General features: G+C 39.0%; 1 protein-coding gene across 1 annotated transcript in view; it reads right to left on the reverse strand.

Annotated features, from left to right (window-relative positions):
- Nucleotides 1–8: 8 nt before the first annotated feature.
- gak (cyclin G associated kinase) overlaps nucleotides 9–20482 on the reverse strand; it is a 27638-nt gene continuing 7164 nt past the window's right edge. Inside the window, exons 4-29 of the mRNA XM_063490680.1 lie at nucleotides 20170–20284; nucleotides 19611–19753; nucleotides 19272–19397; nucleotides 16980–17069; nucleotides 16678–16813; nucleotides 16067–16179; nucleotides 14206–14284; nucleotides 12120–12237; nucleotides 8754–8803; nucleotides 8456–8604; nucleotides 8084–8206; nucleotides 7841–7974; nucleotides 7541–7735; nucleotides 7314–7431; nucleotides 7144–7223; nucleotides 6761–6954; nucleotides 6414–6575; nucleotides 6124–6290; nucleotides 5720–5981; nucleotides 5429–5623; nucleotides 5146–5283; nucleotides 4960–5046; nucleotides 4587–4859; nucleotides 4048–4196; nucleotides 2710–2886; nucleotides 9–2508 (exon numbers count right to left, since the gene is read on the reverse strand). Coding sequence (XP_063346750.1) covers nucleotides 2407–2508; nucleotides 2710–2886; nucleotides 4048–4196; nucleotides 4587–4859; nucleotides 4960–5046; nucleotides 5146–5283; nucleotides 5429–5623; nucleotides 5720–5981; nucleotides 6124–6290; nucleotides 6414–6575; nucleotides 6761–6954; nucleotides 7144–7223; nucleotides 7314–7431; nucleotides 7541–7735; nucleotides 7841–7974; nucleotides 8084–8206; nucleotides 8456–8604; nucleotides 8754–8803; nucleotides 12120–12237; nucleotides 14206–14284; nucleotides 16067–16179; nucleotides 16678–16813; nucleotides 16980–17069; nucleotides 19272–19397; nucleotides 19611–19753; nucleotides 20170–20284 — 3675 coding nt within the window. The 3' untranslated portion in view covers nucleotides 9–2406. The remainder of the gene's footprint in view (nucleotides 2509–2709; nucleotides 2887–4047; nucleotides 4197–4586; nucleotides 4860–4959; nucleotides 5047–5145; nucleotides 5284–5428; nucleotides 5624–5719; nucleotides 5982–6123; nucleotides 6291–6413; nucleotides 6576–6760; nucleotides 6955–7143; nucleotides 7224–7313; nucleotides 7432–7540; nucleotides 7736–7840; nucleotides 7975–8083; nucleotides 8207–8455; nucleotides 8605–8753; nucleotides 8804–12119; nucleotides 12238–14205; nucleotides 14285–16066; nucleotides 16180–16677; nucleotides 16814–16979; nucleotides 17070–19271; nucleotides 19398–19610; nucleotides 19754–20169; nucleotides 20285–20482) is intronic.

Below are 20482 nucleotides of genomic sequence, written 5' to 3' on the forward strand. Positions count from 1 at the left end.
CCCCCCCCCCCCCAAAAAAAAAACCAATTAAAGTAGCATATTTTTACTAAGGCCTAATTAAAGTTACTTATGAGCTTTTCCTAATTTAGAAGACTATTTGGTTCTGAATGTGAAGGCTCCACCTACCCCACCAAAAAAGAAAAAACAGCCAAATATTTGCCTCAGGTCAAAATGATTTTAATTTTTTTGTTTTTGCCATGAAATCTACATTCATATTAGTAGGATGTAATTTGGTACAGCACACTGCCGATGCGATGTGTAGTTTTGTTTTGTTGCCATCAACACTCTTTATACTGTTATGTCATATTGTGGATGAGAGACTCAAGTAAACTTCAAGCATCAAAATAACCTTTACCTCTTTTCATTTTGCTGGCCCCCTTGTTTGAATGGTAACAAAATTTCAAAATGGAAAACAGAAGCAAAAATTTCAGTTGTTTTAAGAGGAAAAAAAAAGGCAAATGAATGGACAACTGATAAGCACATAACAATTGAGAGGATATATATATTTGTAAAAGCACATTCGTATTGATATTTGATACTTTGGAATGACAGTAACAAAGAGGCTCACTGTGATCAAATAACCACATTCCCATTTCAACTCAGCACATTCCACTTATATATATTAGGTCAATTTGTGCCATTAATATGCACGAATACATGTTACCAACCCCTCCTCCCTCCCTCTCCCCCAAAAAACATAGTAATAAATAAGAAAACAGGTGATTTGATTGGTCCATGAGGTAAAATGTGAAATACAAAAAAAAAAAAAAAAAAAAAAAAAAAAAAAGGGAAAACAAGGTAAAATGAGTTGGAAAGAGTCGTGAACCCACAATAATAACAGAGTGCGGGACAGGCTGAGAATTAAATTAAGAAGAAAAATGTGATTGCAGACAAGAAAGCATTTTATCCAACAAGGTTTCTTTATGTTCCACACACCCACACACAACCATTCACACAACCAGCCATGAAGCTCAAAAAAACAGCTCTCTTAACCACCTGATGGATAATACTTTCATATTTACACTGAAGTGATGATTAACCGACAAACAGATTAATACAGACACAGAATGGACCCCCAAAAAACAAGAAAACAGAAAACACAGAGCAACTAGGTTAAATCACCATTTTCTCTTTTTCGATCCTTCAGTTACTCCTCTTGCAAAAAACAAAACTAAATGCTGGAGGCGGGCGAAGTTTAAAGAGACAGAGAGGGCTTAATGACAGTTACGATGGAGATCCCTTCTCCATTTCTGCTACAAGAAAAAGAGCACTTCATCCCAAAAAAAAAAAAGATAAAGAAAAAAAGCTGCTGCCCATGCGGACTACCCTGGTTTAAAAAAAAAATCAAACATACTACCTCAAGTTGTTTAGAGGTCTGCTGTAGGAGAGCATGCAGTTAGCTACATGGTGTAGCTTGAGTGGGAGGGATTAAAAGAGCACTTCAAAAACAACAGACTGCCCACTTGAGTTTATAGCATGATTTAACATCAATCTCAGGAGTGTGTGCAGCAAAATAAATTAGAATGGTACAAGCAGCACGAGTAGTGTTCAGCAGGCAACTGTCTGGAGAACAAACCCCAAAGAAGCCTTCACCCCTGAAGGTGCAGCAGTACAGGTAATACAGGTCATTTTCAATAGATCTTATGTTTAAAAATCCCGGGGAGATTTAAATCCTACTTCTGCTTTACTGCAGGATCTTTTTTAAAAAAAATCCAATCCCTGCTACAGCAAGTATGATTCAGCAGCAGCATTGGCTCTTTTGAGGCAACTAAACATAAAAACTTATTTTTCAGGACAACATTTTGCAAACGTTCATGTTGGCTGACATGCTAGCTATTTTACAGCCACACTCAGTTTAGGTTTGCCACTCAGTTAAGGACCGGTTGTTTGCACAAGTGTCGAGCACAAATGAATTAACTATTCAGCCACAGCTAATGTATTAGTGTTGGGGTGTTTTATCTGAATATCACTATCATGATAGTCATCTTGATAATTTTAGAAGTCCTTGTATTATCTGATTTTGTTCCCACTTTGTCTTCTCAGTGATTGTTGTTTAATCCTTCCTCCTGATGTTTGCAGCACCACTCAGGCAGTCATGCAGGTAGGCAGTGAGTTTAAGACCGATCACAATGTTTATTTAACTGGCTGTTTATAGACCAGCAAGGAAACTTTCATTACAGCCAGACATGAGGCAAAAGGTCTTTTTTTTTTTGATCGAAGAAACAGAAGAAAGTAAAGGAGGGAGGAGGGAATGGAAGAGAGGACACCTCTCAGAGGCTTTTTGCCCCTAAGGCCCAATGTGGGCTCAGTCCTGTCCAATCTGGCCCAGTCTCCTGTTTTGTTAGGCCAAATCCAGTCCGGCCTGGTCCGGTCTGGTCTGGTCTAGCTGGAATCCAGGCCAGGATTTTAGAAGAGTGCTTTGGATCCCTGGTTCTCAAACTCTGACCAGGCGTCGTTCAGTTCCATAAAGATCATCTTCGCATACTGTTCGTAAGGCTGACCCGTTGCCTGAAGAGAATTCAAAGGTTTGCAGTTTAATACTGAATTAAGAACAGAAAAACAAGAGCATTCATACTGAATCAAAGAAGACCGTAAACTCATACTCAAGATTCATACTGTTGTTTCACAAACAGAGGAGCTGCACCTTTCTGGCTAGGAATTTTTTTTTTTTTAGGTTTTAAAGCACTTTCACAGTATTTGATACTGTACCTTATCAGGATGGACAACCAGCACAGCCTTCCTGTAGTATTTCTTCACCTGGTCAGCTGACACCAGGTCTGCCATGCCCACAGGCTTCCAGCGCGTTTCACCCTCCCACAACACTGTGTGTAGAGTTGACAGCAGTGCTCGGATGTTTCGCTCCTTCCCTTCGATCCAGTCCAAGATCTACAGCGTGATAACAAAACAAATCTTTACTACTTGGAAGCTACTGTATGAGTGAGCTAATGAAAGCAAAGTTTCGCCTGCCAAAAGGCATCCTAGCTGTACTCAATCTTATTGTTGTTTAGTAAAATCACCTGCTACATGTGTGACGCAGTATGCAAAAATGTGGCCAAGCCCAAAATGTTCATTAACTCAGAGATGTCCAACAATGCAAACAGATTTTGTAATAAAAAACCAAAAAAAAAAACCCCAAAACACAACTCTACCACGTTTCCAAGAAATCAGTTGATTGCTCACGGTACACACCGCATTATAACCACAGGCTAAAGATGGAAAAGTCACCAGTAAGGGGACAATTTTCACTGGGTGCCCGGGCATGTTGTATGAGGATTTGGAGAAAAGTAGTGCATTGCTGTTTGCAGTTCATAAACAGATATTGCATATGGTGGGATGACATTGCAAACACTGGAAAATCTGGTTGTTTTTGACATTATCATTGCTCGACTCTTTTTTTCTATGAAGCCGAGATTCTTGGTCGTCATCCTTGGCTGGCTTTTTGTGTCGGTGGTCAATGGTGACTCTTTTCACAAGGATTAGATTTTTCTCCAGGGCCACACACTGTGTGTTTTTAAGTGTCTAACATGCCCTTCACATATTCTGCCACAAGTCTCTTAGCTCATCCTCCCATCATCTCCTGTTAGCCCACCACTACTGCCTAAAAAGTGACTTTCATTGTTGTCTGCAGATATGAAACAGATGAAACAAAATAAATCATATTTAACAGTTGAAAATTTCAAGCCATTTCTAAAGATCTACCAATTTTCTGCTGCCTTTAGACAAATCTCTATCGTTTTTGTTGATGTTTTAAAAGCTTAGTTAGCTGGTTACTGTTTACAATTTTATGCATTCATTTATTTTTTAATAATTTAATTCTATTATATTTGAATGTTTTTGTAAATGCATTTATTCACTTCTAATTTTTGCTTTCCTTTTTACTGTAACCATGTTTTTAACACATTTACCTTTTAACTCTTATGGTTGCAGTCATGGTTATGTGAGTTTTAGATTTTATTTATATCTTAATGCACTTTGAGACAACTTCTATTTTTAAATGTGGCATATAAATAAAAGTGACTTCACATATGTGTTCAGTTTGCTACCTACCTGTAATTTGAGAGGATCCATGTCTTTTGTGATCTCCTGTCTCCTCATTTCAGCAATGGTCCTTGGTCCCTTCTTGTCAGGTTTAGAAGCAAAACCCTGAGTTGAGAGCAGATCCCCGAAATCATCCTCCTTTACCTTTGGCTTGGGGCCTGAGTGTCAGCAGCACAGATAAAACGAAATTATTTATGATATGGAAATTTTATGGGCATTTATTAGGCTTAGTCATACAATGAGAACCCTTTATGAGAAGACCAGGAAAATACAAAATAATAACAGAAAATCAGCAAAGTAATGAACATAAATATTCAAAATTCCATCTTTTTAGTTTCCAGCCTCTGTTTTAAGCTGCTGATGGTCTCCCCTGCTTACTGCTAATTACATACAGTGCAAGGCAAAATTCTGGACAAACTAACCGAATCAATCGGTTTTCTACTCATTTTTAATTTTCTAAATTGTAAAAACTTAATTTAACTTTGTAATATCACTGGTATTGTTTTGTTCGAAATGTTTAACTAGTATTGTAATCATGTCTCTCTTACCAAATCCAGGCCCACGAACTCCTCTCTCTTCTCTCCCACCGATCACACTGGAGAAGTTAAGGTTGTAGTTGGGTTTAGAGGACTGTGTTCCTGCAGGCTGAGAAGCTGAAGACCCTTTGGGGCCAGATCCAGATCCAGGCATCCAAGGTTTGTTCTGGGCTGAGGTGGGTCTTGCAGACTGCCATGGCTGAGTTTGAGGCTTAGCAGAGGAAGAAGAGGAAGAAGGACCCTTTGTGCCGAAGGATGGCCCAGAAAAATTACTGCTGGAGGAACCTACAGGAAAAAGATGGAGATGAGATAAATGTAAAGGCTTATAAGATTGACAGTCTTCCTCTTTTATGGAAATAACTCCTCAGCTTACATGAGCTCCTACCTGGCAAGTTGGAGCTCAGGTTTCCTAGATCAGCAAAAGGATCAAAGGTCTGAGACTTGGCCTTTGACATGGATGGCATACCAGAAGCTAAAATGATCAAAATATACAAGTCAACACTTTTATCTGGTTTCAATTTTGATTTTGGCTTTAAATCTCAAAATTTTTCAGTCACCAAAAGATCTGTACCTGTGTTGGTATAACTTGGTTTACTGGCAGTGGTGCTCATGCCAGCAGTGGTTCCTTTTGCCCAGCTGTCCCACCCACCCAGCAGGTCTGGTTGGCTGGCTGATGATGTCATTTTAGGGGTATCATTTACAAGCTTATCTGTAATAACACAAACATCCTAAGTGTCAACAATGGACTCTTTCCAGTGTAAATACAAAGTGTTACCAGACGAAAGAATATGAAATCCAGCTCAAAGATAGCTGGGCAATAACAATGACTGATGTCAAGGAACTGATGTACTTACTGAGGTTGAAGAGGCTGGTGTTGGAAGCAGGAGTGGCGTTACTGTGAGCTGAACCAAATCCACTGGTTGCTGAACTATCAGAACCCAACAAGTCTCCAAACAGGTCTGGTCCAGAGGCTTGTCGAGATGAACCAACGCTGGAGCCAACACCAGAACCCGACCCCATCCCAAACGGATCAAAAAGATCCCCCATGGCTGCAACACAGGCAAAGTGACAGGAAATATCTATTAAGTGCAACCCAAGAAATCTCAGAATAATGCAGTAAGCATGTGTGAAGCCTCAGCTTTTACGTTTTTGGTCTGGTGTGGCTCCACTGGCTGGCCCACTGAAGAACAAGTCTTCCTGCACTGCTCCAGTCTGACCAGCAGGAGGTGCAAATAAGTCATTGAGGAGGTCGCTGTTGCTAGAAGCAGCTTTCATTCCTCCCTGGTCTCCGTGTTGTGGAGCAGAGGACGAAGTTGAGGACATGGTTGGAGGTTGAGGGTCAGAGTTCAACCCCAAGAGGTCAGCTGTGTCTTCAGGAGGAGCCTCCTGTGTTGCAGGAGAAGCCGTCTGAGAGGAGACAAGGAAACCAAGAAAATAAAGAAATGCATGGACGCAAGAAATAAAGAATTTTGGTAGTAATTAACAGTGTGATAAACGGGGTAATAGTTTATTGATAAAATAATACAAGCCAGCCAAAGATTTTCTGCACCTGAAAGTCAGAATCAAACAGCGGCTCGCTGTGGTCACGTGACATTGGCTCTCCACTGGTGGCAGAGTAAGAATAGGACTCTCCTTCTGACTGATCACTCAGATCCTCCTGTTCATTCATATATCCTCCTTCTTGACTGTCTGAGGCATCCTGAGCGCTACGTACATCTATAATCACAGGAAGCTAGTCAGTGAAATTTTCCAGGGAGAAAGGTTTGTTAAGAAAATGCTACACGGATTAATAGAATTACACATTACAGATTAACAGAACAGAATATGACAGTACATTACCTTCCCAGTCTAGGGTCTGGAAAAAGTTGCTGGAATTAGTATCATTGCTCATCGGAGACTCTGGTTCTGTTGCAATGGAGCTGTCTGGGGTTTGAGCTGGCTGGGGCGACTCTGAGTCATAAAACGCAGAAGAACCTGGCTGACGAGGCAACTCAGGCTTACCTGCAGTGATAAAGGATCCAAGTTTATTTCATCTGTAGAAGCAAACTTAGAAGAACTTAAAAGCACCTTAAAGCCACATAAGAAGTAAAACATCTAATATACAAATAAAATAAACAGATGACAACATTTTCTACAAATGCTTCTCCACTACTAAACTAACATTCAGGCAAAGTAAAGCCATGTACCAAATTTGCTGAGGATCTCTTGCTGCTCATCACGAGAGGAGAAAAGGATCTTGGGGTTGAGGCCTTTGGTTTGAAAGCCCTCCCATGGAGGAGTCTTGGTGCTGGGCCTCTCCCTGGGTTCAACCTCAATGTCCAAGTTGACCTGGAACAAGTCTGGGTACTTCTCCTGGATGTCACAGGCATCCAAATCATACCTGAAAAACAACAAGCAGATAAAAAAGAAATAATGAAGAAAGTATACTGAAAGCATTTTCAGCTTAAATTACTTGTTACAAGCAGTGCAGCTGTAAAAGTTTAACAATGAAGACCACATTCAGCTGTTAATAAATAATAAGAAAATATAACCTGCAGCATTATGTTATGGATCAAGGCAACATACGTACTTGGCAAACTTGACAGTTGTTGCATTTCTTGGTACAAAGCCTGTGTGGAACTGGATCTGGAACATTTTCATGGACGCCATCTGAAAGACAATTATAAATGCTCTGAAAAGTGCATTTCTTCATATTCATTGCCACCTTGAGGCTTTAAGCAAGGGTGTCTGTATTTATACCTTTGCCTGCAGACGTCCTCCCAGCGTAGATCTTGCATGATAGATCACCACCAGTACGTCTCCTTGAACGGTAACATTGAGAGGAATCTCCGCTTTCCCATCTTCCATCTTAAAATCCCTGAAACATGAGATTGTGAGAGAGGAAAAGAGTAACATACATGTTAGATTGTTAAAATAAAGGGAAACTTGTCAGGCCATCCTTGTAGAGACCAAAAAAACAAACTTACTGCATCCTGTCATACTCCTGTGATGTGGTGAGCACCCTCTCGTCCCCAACGTAGACTTCGCAGAATGGCCGGCACCCATTACGCTGCTTGTTGAACAGTGGCACTGGTGTCATGATGATGGAGCGAATAACTACAGGCTTGCTGTGAGGGATGATGGGCTCCTCTGCCATCATGTCACACATATACTCTATATACCTGCAAAATTGAGATCATGTAGTATTTGATACGTGACCTACTAAGGATGACCAACACACACCAGTCCTCTTTTCTACACATTTTAACTTGAATATTTTTTAATACCTCTTGTGTGAAGGTGCTATGCCTGGTGGACAGCGTTTCATTGAGAACATGTAGACTGCTGCCTCAGCGGTGGTGAAAAGGCGGCAAAAACACAGGAAGGAGCAAACTGCCACTGCTGATGCTGCTCTGCCATCCTGCACACAGAAAGGGTACACATTAAAGCTATGACAGGTGACACTCCATTCAATTTGACGCCATGTACTCCTCTCTATAAGAGCACGTGCAAAGGACTGACTTACTTACCAGACAGTGTACCACACAGATGTTCCTCTGGTCTTGTTTGAGCCATAGATGCATGTTCTTACATACGCTGTAGAGACTGCGGAGGTTAGGGGCACGGCGCAGCTGCCAATTACACTCTGAAACCTGCGCGCACACACACACACACACATATACAAATAATACAAATTACTGAAATAGTGACGTAACAAGGACACATGCTTTAACAATAGCTACTGTTGTGGCAATAATAAGCTTATGCATAACAAAAGCACAGATAAACACTATTATACCTGTGATCATTGAGAGTAAACAAAGTATAACACAAAGCTATAATTTAGCCTTGGTTTAAGTCATTTCCCACACAGACACAACCTTGTATCACAAAGTGCATACCCTGTTGTGGAATCGAGAAGGCCTGTATGATCGTTTGGAGAGGTTGTACACAGCGTAGTGGCCAGCATGACGTGAATCGAGGAACAGACGGACATCCTCAATGTTGTTCTTTATCGCAGACTCCACCCCTTCTGCTGGGAAAGACATGACTGCACACGCACATGCACGCACATACACTTTCATTACAGGCATGTCTGAATCGGGTAACCAATGATGCTATGCTTGTCCTGTAATATTAAATTACTTGACAATCAAATAATAGTCACTGAACGCTAAAGTGTTTGGGCACTTTACCTACCTGCAATTCTGGAGGTGATGTAAGAAATATCCAGGTCTCCTTTGGCATAGCTGTAACAGAAATGACAAGCGCCGTTATAAAAGCAGTATGTAAACAAGTTAGAAGCATAAATGATACATTTAAGAAAATAGAGGAAATTAAACTGGTGATTAATGTCTGGGAGACTGAAAAAAAATCCAACAGATGCAAGCTGAATAAAAACTTTTCAACTCTGGTTATCAATCTCAGATGTTGAAATATTATCAACTGAAAATATTCATCTCTGCCAGAGCAGCCATTCAGTACACAATTTTAAACAGTTTTGATGAATATTGCCTCAATAATTATGCAAAATTGATTAAGACAGTCCCCAGTTTATCCTTCCGCTGAGTCTTTATTATAGCACAAGCATCTGGCAGATGCTTGTTGTCAGCATTCATTACTGCAACATTCATTACTACAAATAGTAGTGAGTATTAAGTAATACTGGCAGTAAACTTATGTAGTTAGGTTTCATTTGATCTTACTGCACATGCAATCATACTGGAACAATGACAACAGGTAAAAGAACACAGCCTGATTTCTACTGCACACACAGTTTAGGACAGACAAACAAACCATAGCTCAGTTTCTTTGCTTGGCCTATCTATGATGATTAAATTCATCTGTATTAATCAGTATTAGGACAAACAGATGATTCACTATCTTCAGTTCCAGACATAGTTACTTAGCAAGTCCATAGTTAAGTGTTGTCACATAGTTTGAAGAATCAGAGGCGAAGGCTAAGGCTTAACAAGTCATTTAAGCTCTATTAGAGCTGGGCGACCCAAAATTCATATCTCGATATTTTTTAGCTGGATGGCGATATACGATATATATCTCAATAATTTTTTTTTTAAGCCATAAGGTAAGAACAAAAAGAGTTCTTAGTCGAAGCTGTGTCCCAGATGTCACACAGGCACTTTTATTAACATACAGCGTAGATGTACATGAAGAAATTACTCAAAAATAAATTATCAGCATTTATTAAATAATAATGCTCCATAATTAAAAGAAACACAATGTTGTTTTTGTGCATAACAAAAAGCTCACAATTGTGCAGTCAAAATGTAAACTAAAAGACGCTGAGCATAATAACAAAGAGACAGATTTCACAGCTGCTCTATTCCCAAGTTCTACTGCGTTACTGACAGCCTTGAGTTTGAAATCCTCTTTGTAACCATGTCTCTTAACAGGTGCCATTTATGGTCCTTATACACACACAATACGGTAATATTACGTTGAAGCACAGTACGTATCACTCCGCGAGGCTCCACTACGGTAGCCGTAATGCTCCGCCTCCGACAATCCATCAAGCGGTGCGGCTCCGTAGCTTACCAAAGTCGTACTAAAACATTTTTGACAGATTGCTGAGCGCCCTGTACCACATAAAAACGGTTCGCGGTCAGTAAGCACAACCAGAATTCATACATAAGGTGCACTGTCGATTTTTGAGAAAATGAAAGGATTTTAGGTCATGCAGCCCACAGCGTGTTAGCTCGCTAACACGTTGACGCCGTCCAGCCCCACGCACGGGGCGATCCGCGGTAACTCGTTAACGGAGATTTGCCGTGTTCATCTTGTCGTTGCCTGCAGGTGAAGCTATGGGGGAGGGGGAGTTGTGTTCAGTGAAGGAGAGGCGAGGCCGAGTAACGCAGCGTAGAGACAAAAATGGACGAAAGAGAGGCATACTTGCGACTCCACAAGTATAATTATAACGTAACATATACTATATCGATATAAACGATATTGTCACATCTTATATCTCGTATGAAAATATATCGATATTTTTTAAAAAACTCGATATATCGCCCAGCTCTAAGCTCTATATTGTTTGTTTAATTACTGCTTAATTTTAAGTCCATGACATCAGTTTTATACAGATGTGTTATTAAGTAATTTTTAACGTGTGAATTTTTTAATGGATATGTTAGTGGAGTTATAAGTTAAAAGTTATCTAAAAGTAAGAAATAATTTGAACTAAATGAGCTATCGCACTTGATTTGACAAAAATAACAAGCAAAAATCAAAAGGTTGTTGTTTCCCTCAGACAGAAAAGAAAAATGCATATTTTTTAAAATTTATAGCAAGAAATATGATTGCTATATTAAAGGCCATTTAATTGAAGTTAATGAGTACTTTACCCTTTTAATCGAAGGCCATCACTGCTATGCTACCAATTCTAGTTATCTTTAAACAAAGTTCTCATAAAATGAGTTTACATTTGCAGAAAATAGTTTCCTGGAAAACTCACAGACAGTGAGTCTGCCCTACTGTGTCATTCGCTAATATAATTTTCCAGTTATTTCACCAATATGTATGGGAATTTGTCCATTCACATCATGCTCTGCATTCACTCAGTTGAATTACTGAATGTGTGATGTTAGGATCAGAAAGCTAGGATGGTGGGCACTGAGCAACAGAAGATGTGCAACATTTTTTTCCTACTAAATCAAGCACACACTACAGAACACAGAGTAACGCATGGACTGACGCATTTCGCTGACCCATATTTACCTTGGGTTGCTAGGAGATGGACACATAGTGGGACCATGAGGGTTTGAGACAGAGAGGAAGAAAAACAAAACAAAACAAAACAAAAAAACAAAACAAAATCATCAAAAAAAGGAGAAAGTCAATGACAAAACCAAATGAGACGGCAAATTTTTAAAGATGCGGATAATGGGACTATGAAAGGAACACTTTGCTGTTTAATCTTTCTATACCTTCACCAATCATTACCATTTTCACTGGCCAGTGCAGCCAAGTGTAGCAGCCCAGAAAATCCACTGACTTGCTTGTATAGCAATGGTCAATAAAAGGAGGACAGATGAACTAAGGTGTGTCATTTCCTGGGACCTTACACATGAAATCTGAGTGTAGAACCACATTTTTGACCAGCAGACAACAAAATGTTCCTTTTAAAGGTAAATCTGGGATCAGGGTATGAGTGAGAATGAGACATACGCAGACAACTGCTTTTACATTAGGCCTTTGCAACTATGATGAAACATGATAACTGAGATGATGACATGACTAAGAAACAGTATTGCTTAAAAATGGTTGCCATTTGCTGGATGTCTGAATTAAAAAATTGTTATAGGACCAAAAGTGCATACTTTCATTACGGGAAATTCAAATTTGTCAGTGCCAAAGTAAATACCGTAGTGGAACTATTTTAAGTTATAATAACCAATGTCAAATGTGAAAAGTTTAACTGAAATGTATGTTAACTCCCAAAATGAAAAATACATACATAATGATGAAGATTAACTGAAAGACATATGACTAAAAGTGCAAAATAAATAAATGTAACAATAATACTCCTGATAACAAGAGGCTTCTTACCTAGCTACTGACTGGATGACCTTGGAGGAAGTATCCTTTATGTTTGTCAGGAAGCGTTCTGTTCCTCCCTTTAAAATATCAAACAGGCCACTGCCAGACTGATCGGGGTCATATACACCTATAAGAAATGGTGAGGAAAAGAAGAATATGGTAAATATAATGAATTTAGAGGCAATGCCTGAGATTAAGCACTTACAATCGGTTTAGCTGGTGAAAACACACCCAGCACCTATTAGCTGCAAGAGGAATGACACTTGTGACAAATGATCATGCACATATAAATACTTAATTACATTCTGGGGTTCATCAAAAGGGCTCAAAAGGAAGCGTTTTACCAATAAATGTTTCAGATAAAATCAGTTTATTTTAGCTGCAATGCAGCTGCTTGATGCCGAGGTGCAACAACAGGCAGTTGGAGCCACTCCTCACAGGAAAGAGCAAACATATTCTGCCTTTCGACAGATGGTTGACAGGCAGTGCAGAAATCCTCTTAGTGAGTGGACAGGAGACAGCTTGCAGGTCTGTGTGTGTGTCTGTGTGCGTACAAGTCTGTGTGGATATTTATGTGAAAAATAAGCCTATTATGCTCACTGAGATAAACAGACAGACACAAATATAATTTTCCCAACGAGCACTTAGAGCTTATGCTATAAATAATCTAAATCTTTTTCCAAAAAACCCCCCACAAAAAAAACAACACACAAATTAGTTATTTTTATATCCTTCATGATTTACTTCATTTAAATTAGACGTCATTGTATGGTGGGACAGTCACACTGTTGCATACTAATGCATGGTCTCTATATGTAATGTTTATTTTTTTCCTAAGGTGCATTTGAATCAAATTATTTTTTGCAGCACATTCACATAAAAAAAAACAACAACTTGAAATCTGAGCACACCACTATCAGCCCCGATATAAACATTGCTAATTATACTACACAAGAGGCTCTTAGCAGGTTAAGGCTAATGATACATCAAAATTAGTGTGTTACAGATTGAAAAAAATATTGGGTTATTAGGTGGTATTGTTGAGAAACATTTATAGTGACTGTCTGACTCATCATGCCAGGAACCTGAACAGATATTGTAACAAATAAGAGGATTTGTTCTACCATTAAAATTAGCTGGTTTCCTGACAGAACATCATACTGGGCCCTCCCTCAGACAAAGAGGAAACCTTTACTGATCTCACAGGACTTTGTATATGCAAGAGCTGGCATGTGTATTAAATGTGTCAACAGCTGGATGGTGACTAACATACCAGCTTACCGTATTTATTGCGTGACTTTCAGAGATACGGTCGAGAAATTAAATGTCATGTTCAATCACAGCTCAATGGTAAACTTTATAGGAAAGATGTGGATTTAGCAGTTTCTAATGGTACTTGCCCACAGGGGCATTTTTCAACAAAAGGAGTCACGCATTTTCTCACCGATAGACATTTGACTGGTGTTCTACCAAACAGCGACTGACAGGTGCTCTCTCTTTCTCTCAGCCTTCTACAATCAGGCAAAGACCTGAGTACATTTTTGCTAGGGCTGTTTGTGCAGGGATTTCAAACAGAAACCAATAAACTGGCTTGCCTGTGAACGTCTATCCGAAAAACAATCCAGCCAGAGTTGTTTCTTAAACAAATTTTTTAAAAAAGGACTTAAAGAAACCACGCAGGTGCTCAATCTGTGTTTGTTTTAAAATCAGCAACAGGTAGTTTAGAGGATTGCCTAGATGTTGACGTATGTAGGTCATTACTGATTTGCATTATGTGGTACAGAACTCAACTTTAAGTAAATGAGTAGTAGGCAGTTTCTCGAAACATAATGCAACTCTACTAAAATGCACTGCACAGCTGGTTATACAGATAATGAATATGAAAAGTGCAAATAAATTTCCATTTAGGAAAGAATGAAATATCAACAATATAAAAATATCAATAATAGTGTTTTCAAGAACTTCAGTATTAGTTTCCTATACTTTAGTGTTAACACCTGAAACAAATAAACACAATCTAACAAACACTGACCCAAAACCCTGTCATACAACAACAACAACAACAAAAAGAAAATAAATGTAAAAAACAATTTACCTGCATTGTTATGGCTGTTGTGGATCTGCATGGATGGCTGTGCTCCATTGTTGCCAAAACCTCCGTTCTGCTCCAGCAGCTGCAGACATTCATATCCATCATACACTGGACGCCAACAGTAGTACGTACTTAACATTGCAACGAGCAGGTCAACAATATTTAAAAAAAGTTATGATGAAAAAAAGATGTTCTGTGACTGAGACTGTCTGTAGTGTTAAAAAAAACAAACAAAAAAAAAACACAGTGGCTAAACCACCCCGGGAAAGAAAAACATCATCAAAAATATCCAAAAAAAGAAAAAAAAAGTCCAAAAATATACAATTTTTAAATATATAAAATAAAAATAGAACTTGATAGAAAATGAACAGTTAGAGCGCCTTAAACAAAGGAGGAGGAAAAAAATGTGTTAAGCACACGTCAGGTCCCTGAATAAAAAAAATAAAATAAAAATCTGTAACTCCAAAAAATCGATAAATTACAACAAAGTAAAAACAGGCTGTGTCAGATGATTGCTGTCGATCTGGGGTTTGTGTTCAACAGCCAAATAGCCTCTGCGTAACTGTCTAGCTTATTTCCCTCTCAGTGTCTCACTTCCCTCACAAGTTTTCTCCTTTCCCTCCTCTCAGCCTCTCCATATGTCTGTGCTGAACTGCAGCAGGGAGAGGAGGAAGAGGAGGAGGAGAAGTCCGAGGATTATAATCTCCTTACATCCAGCAGGGAAACCCCTTCTTAAGCCTAATCAGATCAGCAATCGCCAAATCTGCCTTCACTCTGCACACACTTACCAGCCTTATCAGGATTCAGTTTAGTGAGAAATTTGTAGAAATGCAAAAAAAGTCTATCTGCCTCGATTTCCTAATTTCCTAATGATTAAACGGTACTTTAATATAAATTTAGTCCAGGATACTGACACTGACCAACTCAGCACACAACAAGCAGGGAGAGACTGCAGGAAAATGCAATGAAATCAGTGTAAACCTGGCAAATGTTGAAACTGAAAGCAGCTTTATGTAAATCACAACAACGACCGAGGATTTAGTGATAAGTACCTGGATTTTTAAGGATTTGCAGTAAGAATCATTATGAGTTGGGGCTGATAGGTTGAACATGGTCAGCCACCATGCAGGGTAAAATAATTTTCTGTTCCAAAACCCTGATTAAATCTTAAATCTGATTGTGCTCAATTAGCTACTGTGGTGTAAGTGACAAAAAGCTGTTTTCTGCCATAACACTGACCATGCCAATGAAAACACAGTGTTACCACTGAACTGTTGGTATCACTTCATGTTTGCTTTAAATTTCAGTTCTCTCAGTCTTCACCTCTGTGTGTCTCTCTCCCTCTTTTTTGGCCCATTAAGACCTTACCAGCTGGCAAGAGAGGCCACTGGGAAAGAGAATACAGACTCCTTTGTGCTTGTGTGTTTGTGCGTCTGTGTGTGGTGTATGTGAGGCTTAGCAAATGTAACCGCATCAGCAATTTGAGAGTGTTCAAGTTGTGTGTGTATGCGTGCACGTTTACACACACACAGAGGAAGAAGCCGTGTGGTTGGCCTGTCAATAGCCTCTTCACAGGCTGGCACACACTGAAGATGAGCCCCAGTGCCCTTAACCAATCAAGTTGTTTACTCTAAAATACTTGTCAAAGCTGTCGACGACTCAAAACCGATACCTGGAGCAGAAGCGTTTTAACTGCTACCAACTTGTCTGATGAACTCAAGATGAAGATTCAAGAGCTACTTTACACGTATTAAAGGATTAGACATGCAAGCCTTATCATAACTACTGTAAATGTGCAGTGTTTTTTTCCCATAGTATTACTTCTTACATCAATGACGAGGGTACTTTTAGAACACGTATTTACCTCAGTAATGGGGGACTTGGGGTTGACGTTGCGTGCTGCTGCTATCTCCTGGAGCTGGTTGACCAACTCTGTAATAGACAGACGCTCCTCTGGGTTCACCTTCAACATGGAACCTGAAGAGGAGGAGAATGGGTAGAATGTGGGTTGAAGTTAGTATGATTATAAAAAAAGATACAAATAAAAATTTATGATAGCATAACTGATGTTTGTGGACAACACAATTTTAAAAACATTAATAAAAATGGCAGAAAGTTGGTTAAAATTAATTAATAACCGATTGGTCATCAATCACATACACAGAAATCAAGGTGAACAAAGAAAAAGAATCAGACTTTTACTTTAAACTGTATTCTGTTGTGAGACTCAGAGACAGACAGATTTTGTTGTTTAACCAAACTAACATTGTTAAAAGTTTTTAAATCACTAATGCATTTTTGTACTGCATTGAATTGCATGACATTTCTACATGAATGCTATTGTTACAAGTGCAATCCTAAACATCTGGCAGTCTGGTAAAGATATAATGTGGCTTAAGGCATCAGATTTATCTTGTGGGCATTTAGCTGGTATCGATTAATAAATGAACTGGCTGCCTGACGGGCAGTACATACGTATGAGGTCGTGATACACAGTGTATTTCACGTCGTTCTGAGGCATGGAGTACTTTCCGTTGACAATTTGTAGCTTGGCTCCATCCTCAAATGGATGCTGCTTAAAACACAACAGGTAGAGGATGCATCCCAGAGCCTGCATGTGAGACGACACATGATCAGTACAATAATCAAACTCCTTTGTTTACAGTAAAAACACAAAAACATGCATCAAAAGACAATAAAAACAAAGGCAGAAAAAGAGAAAGTCAGTTGTGTCTAAATTATAAATGGAGGTATACTAATGTCTGAAAATGACTGACCCAGATGTCTTGCTTCTCATTGATGGGAAAGTTGGAGTAGAGATCGATCATCTCTGGCGTTCGGTACGCAGGAGTGGTGTTCCTTGTTATCTACAGAAAAACATTTTTAAAAATGAATTGACATCAAAGCAAATATCAAGCTTAAATCATATGTTTGTAAATCTTTGTAAAATTCTTTCTCCCAATTAGACAGAACTGAAAAGGCCATGTGCTCTGTACAAGATGTGCACAAGATGAGTACATTACTCACATCTCCATAATTTCGTTGTAGATGTACAATGACAATAAAGGGCTATTCTATTCTATTCTATTATGTGCAACATGTGCCTGGTAAACAAGAAGTCTATTAGATTTACAAGCCAAGACCTCTGGTGTTCTGCATTCGAAGTTCATCTGTGGCAAAGCTCCAGTGTGTAAGTGGGCAGCTGTGTGGTTATGGTACAAATATAATTTACATGATTGATCAGGGCTTCCTGGACCTCTGGCTATTAATCCAATTAAAGGTTTCTGGTTTCTGCTCAACACCATATCAATACTGCCACTGACCCACTCTGTCTTTGTATGTGTATTTTTGTCTTCTCAATTAATCATCCTACTTTTTACAATGCAACTAAAGGAAATAAAATGAAATCAAAGTGGCTGTGGTTTTCTTTTTATGTTTTCTTTAAAAATTAAAACCATATAAAATGTCTACCTGTGAAGCAGATTTCAACCTTTAATCTCTAATCACATATTCAAGGGTATCAACACAATCTTGTGATCAGTGATGAAATTACTATTTACTGTTTTTATTCGCTGCTTATCTCTTGCTTTTAGTTCACTCTGAGGATCTTAATAGAATTTTTCTTTTTCTGTCATGTTTTTTTTTTTAATTTTAAACTTTAAGGATACTTTTGATTCCTTTCCTTATTTACAGTACTGTTCAAATATTTTGAGCTACCCTCATTTCCTTGCATTGCTAAGAAAATGGGAAATGCAGGTTTGAATAGCAATTTATTGAAACATGTGCAAACCTAGATGGAAAGTATGACCACCTTTATTTATGCTATCAAGTTTTCTTGCAATTTCATTAGGAAATCTTCAAGATTGGAATCTCCTTCATGAAGCCTGGAAAACCAAAGTTCTTTGGATGTTGGCTGCCTTTTGTTCTGCTCTCTGTCAAGAGGATCCCACACTGCCTCAATAATGTTAAGGTTCAGGCTCTGGGGAGGCCAAGCTATGACTGATAGTGTTCCAGTTATAGTGCATGTTTTTTTTCAGATGGTATTAGATGGTGAATCTAAATCTGACCATACATTTATTCCTTCATGATTCCATCAATTTTGAAAAGACCCCTAACACCACTGGTTGAAATGCAGGGCCAAACAATGACAGTCTGCACTGTTTTACACACGACTGTAGACACTCATTGCTGTACCTTTCTTCTGGCCTTTTCATTCCATAAGATCTGTTGTCACTGATTTTCAGTCTAGTTCTTGTTTAATTTGCCATTTTCTCCTGGTTTTCTTAAGAATGGCTTCTTGACAGACACCATTCCACTGAGACCATTTCTGATGAGGCTTATTCGAACAGTAGAGAGATCAACTGAGGAGACAGATGCATCTCTCAGGTCCTGTGCAAGGGCTTTTCTTATTTCTCAAGGACACAACTTTGAGATACTGTTCATCTCCTGAAAATAGCTTTTTGTTTTTTTCTTACTTTTTTTTTGTCAAACTGTTATATTTGAAATTTTTCATAGATACAACTAAAGAAATGAGAACAAATGATGTGCTATTGAGACAGGCTGCTGGTAACAAAGTGCCTAAGTTGATTCTTTGCTAAGTCGTCAGTTATGTGTAGAAATAAAATTGGTTCACCCCTTGATTTAAGTAATTGTTTTATGCATGAATGACTTATAGATCAGTATTAAGTGGCTTAAAAATATATTTCCGATTGAAAGGAGCCAATGCCCAAAGACAGACCTTCAGAATGCCTGGAGAACTATTGTAGAGAACTATTGCTAAAGATCACTTTAAAAAATTAAAAGAAAATCTGGTTCCATGGAAACAAAATTTCAGGAAATGAGAGGTGGCTCCTCCTCCTCCTGTTGTTTTATAATAAGTGACTTGAATCCAATAACTTCAGAATTCATATATTAATCCATCTATATGTTCAAAATCTTAGACAGACTTCAATATTAATGAAACTCAGAAAATATCATCTCATATAATACCCAATGCAGCTGAACAGCACATGTACTGTATAAGCAGGTCACTGTTAAGATCACCAAGAACTGTCTGCATGCTTGGGTACCTCATCCTCCACCATTGACCTCTTCTGTGCTGACCAGCTGTAGTCTGGATAATGTGACACTGTGGTGGCGCTGCCAAAGTCACACAGCTTGATGGTGCCCTGGTTACTAATCAAGAGGTTCTCAATCTGCAACACATCAACCAAGCAGTGAGTTAGCATTTCATTTAATTGCCACAAGTAAGACTTCTGAAACAGAACAAGGGCAGCAGCACATGATACTATGAAAATGTGGTCATAAGTAAAAGCACCAACTAAATAACTGCACTGTATATTGTGCATTTTTCTTTATTCTCCCCTCTGACACATCAGTCATCCTTTAAATACCAGAGGCAGACAAACCTTGAGGTCTCTGTGTATCACGGGAGGCTTCTGTTTGTGCATATGCTGAACAGCGCGGCACGCCTGGTAGAAGATTTTTAGCACAGTGTCACATGATAGAGGAGCCTTCTGCTCTACCCTCTTTATAAAGTCCACCAGCTGACCTGAGGTGAAAGAGGTACAAAAAGAAGAATGTAAACCTGTAGATATAAGTCTTGTATTTAGTAATAAAATTACAAAATTAAAGAAAAAGTGCTTTGCACACATCCTACAAATGATTTATTTCTGTTAACATACTTATTGTGGTAAGCAGTAAGGTATTTGCTCAGAAAGCTGAAAAACTGCTGAATGAAAAAACCTTGTCTGCTGTAACTACATAAAAAGGAAGCAGAGCAGGAAACAAAGGCTACAGACAGGAAACTTTCATCACGAATGCCTTTCAGTGGGAGTTACTCGGAAACAGTTCCAGCACCCCTGAACTACTGCATGCGCATTTCATGAATGAGTAAGGACTGATTCAGCACTAAAGCAACAAAACTGAGAAAAGTGCCTTTCTGTGTGTAGCAGTGTGTGTTTTTACCTTTACACAGCTCAGTGAGGATCAGAAACTCAGCCTGCCCGGTGTCTGACTCCTCTTTACTGATGGAGGCTGCAGAGCAGAACTGAACCGTATTTGGATGACCTGACAGCTTTTTCTATAGAGCCAGCAGGTGAAGGAACATACAGAATAAAAACTGCTGTTGTGACAAGCCTCGCCTTAAATTTGTCGTTTCATAAATCACAATCATAACCAGTTTCTAGTGGCAGATGCTGCTGGTTTTCACCTGTCGCATGTCAGCCTACTTTGTTTAAGCTATCAGCCGTTTTAGATTACAGCAGGTGTCCAAAAAGCA

This window comes from Pelmatolapia mariae, linkage group LG12 (assembly GCF_036321145.2).
Source record: "Pelmatolapia mariae isolate MD_Pm_ZW linkage group LG12, Pm_UMD_F_2, whole genome shotgun sequence".
NCBI classification, from domain to species: domain Eukaryota; kingdom Metazoa; phylum Chordata; class Actinopteri; order Cichliformes; family Cichlidae; genus Pelmatolapia; species Pelmatolapia mariae.